We start from the raw sequence: 7760 nt of genomic DNA, 5'->3' as shown, positions 1-7760 counted from the left end.
TTATTTGGAGCTTCGGCCGGAGAATTCACAAGACATGTCAAAGAGTCAGAGGTTCTGACTTCACGGGAGAGTTGCCACGTCAATTCTGAAGAACTCTACCCCAGACCCATGTATTTAGTTCAGAGAGAATAATCAACATGCTGCATAACAAGATAGAATCAGAACGCCTATCAGCTGACGCCAACAGGCAGGAACAGGGAGACGAAACACTGAGAGCACAGCAGCCAAGCTTACAGGTGCGTGTGCTCAGTCAGGACAGTATGAACTGATAAACTGGGTCAAAGTTATGGGCCTTGGAAAATATTTCCCCAACAATTATTAGCATATTAATTATGAATAAATGGGCACTGGCCTTGACAACCTAAATCTAACCAGTTCATACTTAAAAACAAGTGGACGTTTGAGCCAAAAGAAAAATCCGATGTACTCAAATTTTCTTTGAGTTTCTCGAAATAAGCTTTGCATGTCTGTCATTACCTTGAAGAAACTAAACTCCAGCAGTGATTTATCCAATGAAACACTATATTGAAACCTTTCTTTAACAAGTAAATCCCATCAGTGCATGCCTCCCTTTGAGTGTGGCAAGAAGCAGGAGATGAAACCGTGTTTAGACTAAAGTGAGCATTTTCTATTAAGAATGGCTGGAGTTTTAAAAATAGTATAGAACTAATATTATTTATGAATATGTATTTTAAAACGGTTCAGAAACAGCTGCATGCAAAAAAAACATTGGGGACTGCCAAACACAAATGACATGATGTTGTAAAATGGTTCAAACTTCATCAGCGGTTATATCAACATATGTAGAGAACGCCTATGAAAGAATGAAACAAACACGCCACTGCCCACCCATCAATCCTTCCAGGTTCTGGAATAAACAGAATAGGGACACGGGGGCAAAGACATACTTCATTTCCTGCTGCTCACAGTGAAGGGCAAAATGACAAGGAAAAGGAAGAAGGCAAAAAAGTTGAGAGGAATAGGGAGAAAGACAGTTGAGAAATGGCAGACCTCCCTCGACCTAGATACCTGGGGGAGTATATCAGAAAATGTCCAATGTGTGTGTTTTTAAAAAAGGGGGGGGGAGGTATTTGGAGAGGTGTGTGAGCGTAAGAGTTATGAAGGCTACCTTTGTCCGAGTACTGCGTCTCCTCTGAGCTGCTGGAGGAGGCTGAACAGTCTGTAGAAAAAGAGTTATATAATAAGATGGGTTAGACTCAAAAGGGAGTCGTTACAAAGTAATAATGTCAAGCACTAGAGAAAAATGATATCATTTCTGGGAAAAAACATAAACAGGGCTGCTCCCACAGGCTGCTCCCATCTGATGAGATTACTGCCTTTTTAATGGGACCATTTATCTGGCTGGCAAAGAGGAGTCTTACCTCTGTGTCTCTTGTGTTTCTGCTTCTTGGATTGTGAAGACGACCTCTTCTTCTTCTTCTTCTTCTTCTGCTTCTTTTTCTGTGGTTGTTCCTGGTTCTCCTCCAATACCCTTTTGGGCTTCGCTTTCACCTCTTTCCTCCTACGCACAGAATTACGAAACAAACTCTTATTCCCAATATAAAGAAGCCAATTATCCGAGTATTAGTAATATGCTTGAATGAATCTTCTCTAGCACTTCAAACAGATGAAGGCTTTTCATGCATTTTGTTAAGAAGTCTACTGGAACACTCAGAGCAACTTTAAAAATCCTAACTTAATGTAAAAAGCCTTGGCCTGAAATAATTCATGACAGACTTTCCCGGATCACGGTCATCTTTGTACGGATTTCCATCTATAATCAACCTCAAAGCTACATATATAAAATATTTTATGTATAATCATTCTCTCTGGCTCATAAGGTCATTTAACAGACATCAATCATAGTTTTAATCCTCAACCCTGGCATGCTTCAAAATCATGTGTGCTGATTGTCCTTGGTGACCTCCCCTACTTCTATCAGGCAAGTGCACACTCTCCACAATCTCTAAAATCACTCATCGCGAACAAAAAGATCTAATTTTTTTTAATGTAAAAATATCCCGAAGGTACTCACTTGTGGTGGTAGTTGAGTTTGAAAGAGCATTCAGGGCATAGTCCTAGAATATTAAAAAAACATGGCATTATAAAGGTTTTCATTGCTTTTAATGTCATTTCATTATTATAACAGCAATTTGAAAAGGAGCTGTGAGTCTAAGTATTGCATTTCTTACACTAGTATTCCTTCGTTATAAGGTTACATAATCAAGATGTCATTATAAGTATTAGACACAAGTTATACTTTCAAATCTAGTAGTATGTGTACATTGAGGAAATGGTTCTACAAAATACATTATAACAGTATTGTCTGCATAAAGGTGGATGCTTCTTCCATCATGTACATCTGGTCAATTATTTATATATAAACTTAAGAGGACCAAGGACAGATCCCTGTTGAACTCCTGTTTTTTTTATTTTTTATATTTTATGTTATTTTGGCATCGTAATGCTAGGTGTTTTGAGAAATGCATTCATTATTTAATATTTATTAACACAGTGCACCAAAATCCCTACAATTATAAGTAGTTCCTTAATAAATTCACAAGATTCTGTTTCATCAAACACAAAACAATTGGGACCGTCAAAAGATTTGAATTATAACAAATTGGAAAATAAATTGTGTTCATGAGGAGAAAGGTGTCTGGATTTGACCTGTTGCACTAGCTTGTTAAAAAGCCTGTCATTTCCTGCTTGACTGAGTTCAAAGGGTCTTTCTCTGAATTACGGTAATTATTCTAACAGGATTTTCTGCAATATGATACCTGAAGGAGGATTATTATGAGCTGCGTCTTAGGATGGAAACCCCCACCAGGCAGCCACACAGAGGCAGACACGCACACATAAACCCGCAAACACACACATTCAAAACTGCAAGCACACACACTCCTTAAGAAAGAATGAAGAGGGGAAATTAAAACATTATGTGTGTTTTAGCTTACTCAGTTTGACCAATGCATTTTTCTTCTCGCCGTGTTCCACATAGGCAAAATTCACCTCCCAGCTTTTAAGACCTTCCTCTTTCTCGCAGCGTTTGTTTCCACACTGGAACTGACCTGGAAGAAAACAGAGCATATTATGATCTGTATGAATACATACAAATAATTCAATTATATTTACATTCATGTGCTTTTTGGCCATCTATCTAGTATCTACAGCAATGTAAGACATGAGAATACATTTCCTGTTTTTTGATAACCAATTTGTAAGAGGTTTAACTTTTTTTTTTAAAGCCACAGAACCCTGCGACTAAAGTATTGTGTGTCAAGAATTACCATGTGAGAGAAAGAAAGACAGAAAAATCTCGGTAAAGCAAAAAAGGCAAATGTTTTATTTTAGGATAGAGAAATGCAGGCTATAAATCTCCAAAGGCTTAACATTCTGTCAGGCAACCTCCAAACCCCGCTGCTCTCCTTCACCCCACTCCGTCCTTCTTATCCCACTGCTCCTTCTCATCTCCATGTCTGTGCCTCACCTTATCCCCTCAGGCCTCCCTCCAGCCTCCGCACAGCCTGTCTATTATCCCTGGAGGAGCCTAAGGTGGCATTGATCTGGTCTTAGGGTTTCCCTGACATTGTAACAGAGGGAGCGAGTGCGTCAGAGCAGTCCATTCTTGGCAAAGGGGTAAGAAATTCTCCCTGCTCTGAGGTGAAATTACGCCTTAACTCATCTGCCTAAACTCGACACACTAACATCCAGGTGAAGTGAGGCATGCTGTGTCAGATTAGAGCCCTATGACGTCAGAACAAAAAGGCACTCCTGGCTCAAGTCCTGGGAAGTTGACTTTGTTTATTTGGGATGCCATAACATTGGATTTGGTTATACAAAAATAAACTATTGAGATGATAGATAAGTAGGAATATTGAGCTGTATTTTTATTTATTGTTCTGGACCTAAAGACACAACATGCTTATCTTTGCAAGCCAGAAACATTTAATTGTATTGCTTTGACACCCCATAGTCCCTAAACTTTGAAACTCTGGTTTATTATCTGAATGATTCTACAGTAAATGGCGTAAGCCCCCAAAAATGTAATATTTTGTCTAGGTTTCACAGTTGTTAATTCTCTAACTATAGTGGGACCAACTGCATTAAACAATTAACACTTTTGGACCATTAAATCTCTGAACAACACGTCATTCTTAGGAAGCTTCTACATGTACGTATTTAAGCTATTTTTTAAATAACCTAAAACGTCATAAGTGAATAGAAACTGCAAATGCCAGGGAAATCCCTTTTTTAAATCCTTGGTGTTTAGTGGGTGTGACTTGGGAGAAGGCCATTGTTTTCTACTCTGGGCCAGTGTGACGCCATGAGCAATTACTGGTGCTCGGACACCTGATGGAATCCCGTCTTCACCATCATCAGTGACGTAAATCACAAAGGCATGACAGCCAGTCTCTCCGTAAGCATGTAAATCCCCTGGCTGCTGCATAGAAGCAGCTCAATGTCGAATATAAAAGAATGTGATACATTTGAAGGTTGCGGGGTGGAGAGTGTGAATGTGGACCCTCAAGCTACTAAAACCAAAACCCTGACAGAGTGGACTCAATAAGAAATGTGTTTCTAGGCAGCTTCTTTGTCGAAATAAATGTTGAAAACTGAATATAACCAAGGTGAGGAAACTATTCACTTTTTTTTCTGATAGTATTCAGCCCCCTGGCCCCACTTTTCCCACATGAAGGCAAATGACTCCACTTTTACTGGTGCCCTACTCAGAGGGCAGAAAATAGTACCACATAGATCGTCACTGCACTACGTGATAGGCATTAGCCCGTTAGATGCCTATTTGTTGTTATTGGGAATCCTCTCACTTCAGGTGATACTCACATGCTCAATGAAAAGAGCTGGCAACAAACTGGCTGAGTAAACTCTTTAAGAAAGGAAACTACCATCCTCCTACGTCAATGCACGCTAATTCCACCAGATGGCTGCATGATTAACATACTGAAGTCAATGGGGAAGTGACCTAAGCTAGTACTATCTCTCACTTTGTATTCACTGTTGATCAATACAGTACATCTATATTATGAAACAGGGCTTTTAAGTTTTAATTATATGGGGTATTATGACCAAGCCAGGACAACACATGCCAAGTAGATTGTACACACTTCAGCCTATGCATATATTTTTTTCTAACATAAATTAAATATTTTTAAATGACTTGTTTGACATTCATGACGCTTTTTGTATTGCTACTGTGCCTTAGATAAGAATATAAATACCACTTTCAGACTTGAGCTGAGGAAAACCACAGTGCTTCTCTTTTAAAAGTAATACCGGCTTACAATATTTTGTACAAAAATACTTATTAGTGTGACACACACATTCAATCCAGACTTGTCATCATCTCCTTTTAAGGCTAAGTACTTAGATATATTAAAACACAGTTTAATAAAAATGAAATATAATGAATTTAGTGAATGAGTGAGGTGCTGATAGGTGGATTTTGTTACCTTTATACATGGCCAGGCTAGCCGTTTCCCCAAATGTCCAGTGTTTATGTAGGCTAAGCTAACCGGCTAGTTGCAGCTTTATGGATAGCATACAGACAAAAGTATCAGTATCTATTATGTCATTCAAATCTAAACAAGAAAGAAAATAGCCATACTTCACACAATGTCAAACTAAAGCTATGCTATGCTAAAAAAGTAACACAAACAGTAGTTCATGTTAAGAGTTATGTGCTATGCTATACTTTGTTTGGTTTGGCCCAAACGCCCACACCATGTGAAATAGTTATTAAGCTTTTGATAGCAGTGCGGTTTTGCAGTCAACAGTGCTCACCACCCCCCACAAGGTCGTAGGTGTAGAAAAAAACTGAACAATCCACACTCACTGACCCCAGACAGGCATATCTTCCAATATGGGGAAAGCAACTGGTCTCCAAAATATTTATTTTTCCAACAACACTGTCCCAACTCTGACTCTGGATCATATCTAGCCTTTTTTATGTCTGTTTTTTCCATTAAAAAGCACTTCAGACTGCTGACCTAAAGCTCAACACTCTCTATTTTGCAACTTGTATTTACTCCACTGAATCCTGTTAACTAAGCAGACCGAGAGCATGACATACTGCTCAGATTATGTTTCATACTATATGTTTGCAAAGCCCTGCAATACACCCGTCTCCCTCTGTAGTACACTAAGAAATACTGATATTTATTAAACCGTATACTAGCTCACAGATACACACATTAAAGCAATAAAAACAGAAGCACTGGCAGTCTATCATCTGAAAGCTTTGCGGGCTGAGGTGTAATTAGCCATCACTGCTAACAGTTACTTTTCCAAGGCCGATTTATTTAGTCTGGCACAACAGAACCTCCTCCTTAAATACAAATCTTGACTATATTGAAACCCAAGCCATGCTAAATCAAATCTTTTAAAGCATCCTGGACTATATCACTTTAAATTATCCATCAATTGTATTTGATTTTAAACGGGATACTAGGGTAAACTGATTACAATATGCAAACCCAACCATTTGTTAGCAGGTGAAAATCAAACAGATAATGGAATTGCATTTATCTGCAGGCCAATCATTTCAATGTCACAGTGGAGGCTTAGGGTTGACTCACAAAGGTAAATGTGACACAGATGAGTCAAACCTGATTCCTGTTGTGAGTGTGTGGTGGCATGCGTGTAAAAAAAAATTTTTAAGACAGGAAACGTACATAAGCCAAGAACATAGTCAATTTACTTTGACAGGAGGCCCACCAAAAATAAGCATGGCCTCTATTACCTTTGGCCCCCTCCTGAAAGCATGACTACTGCTCAGAAGGGACAACACAGGAAAACATGACTAAGAAAAAAGAGTCTGCATACCTTCCACCCAACATGTACATCTGCTCCAATACGTTTAACTCATTACAATTTTGGTTATACAAAATATACCTTACAGATTGACCTTTTTTTGGAAGATAGTAACCTTGCGTTCTGATTTGCAAAACATGACAAAGAAATAGCATGGGCTTTGATGATTAAACTAAAAGTGTTTTTTAAAAGGAGGTCACTTGTTTATTAGCTTTAAAAATGTTCTATGCGGAAGAAATCATGTGATGTTGCTAGACCTCAAGAAAATAAGATGCAATTAAGTTAAAAACAATATGAAACTTTTGTTAGTTGACAAAAAAGCTCCACAGGGCTTCTTTACGATTTGGTTTATAGGTGTCCTTTATAGCTTAAATACTTAATTCTCTTTCCCTTATACACAACTATTCATCATACATTTTTCAGAGCCATAAATGTTTCTGGACCAGACAAAGAGTAGATCTCATTTTTCAAGATGTCTGGAAACGTTAGGCCTCCTGGGGGAGGATAACATTTGATCCTGCTCTCATGTGCTTGATTCCAGGACATAATCTTTCCCTTCTCTTTCTCCTTCACTGTTTGAAGAAAAAAACAATTTCAACCTCTAAAACTGCACCTTCCTTAGGCCCATATCACGCTGTGGTCATTAGAACAGAGGTTAGCCCTCTTTGTCATCGACAGCGTTACCTAATTTTTTGACCTAGCCAAAGCATTTGATACTGGAGATCACCACATTATGTCTAATGTTATGTTGGTGTCTCGTTTCGGTCATAATGCCATTTGCTGGTTTCAGAGTTATCTAACCGACCGTACTCAATGCGTCAGGTTGGGTAGCACTGTCTCTGACCCTGTCACCTTGGAGAAGGGAGTTCCACAGGGCTCTATTTTGGGGCCTTTGCTCTTTTTATTATATGTAAACAATATTTGTAATC

General features: G+C 38.7%; 1 protein-coding gene across 1 annotated transcript in view; it reads right to left on the bottom strand.

The window, feature by feature from the left end:
* Window positions 1-341: 341 nt before the first annotated feature.
* The window catches only part of fra10ac1 (FRA10A associated CGG repeat 1), a 19575-nt gene continuing 12156 nt past the window's right edge, over window positions 342-7760 (bottom strand). Inside the window, exons 9-12 of the mRNA XM_010791559.1 lie at window positions 2958-3071; window positions 2036-2078; window positions 1383-1522; window positions 342-1180 (exon numbers count right to left, since the gene is read on the bottom strand). Of these exons, the coding sequence (XP_010789861.1) occupies window positions 924-1180; window positions 1383-1522; window positions 2036-2078; window positions 2958-3071 (554 nt within the window). The 3' untranslated portion in view covers window positions 342-923. The remainder of the gene's footprint in view (window positions 1181-1382; window positions 1523-2035; window positions 2079-2957; window positions 3072-7760) is intronic.

This window comes from Notothenia coriiceps, unplaced genomic scaffold (assembly GCF_000735185.1).
Source record: "Notothenia coriiceps isolate Sejong01 unplaced genomic scaffold, NC01 NC01_scaffold00001630, whole genome shotgun sequence".
NCBI classification, from domain to species: Eukaryota; Metazoa; Chordata; class Actinopteri; order Perciformes; family Nototheniidae; genus Notothenia; species Notothenia coriiceps.
This window is presented reverse-complemented; position numbering and strand designations above follow the sequence as displayed.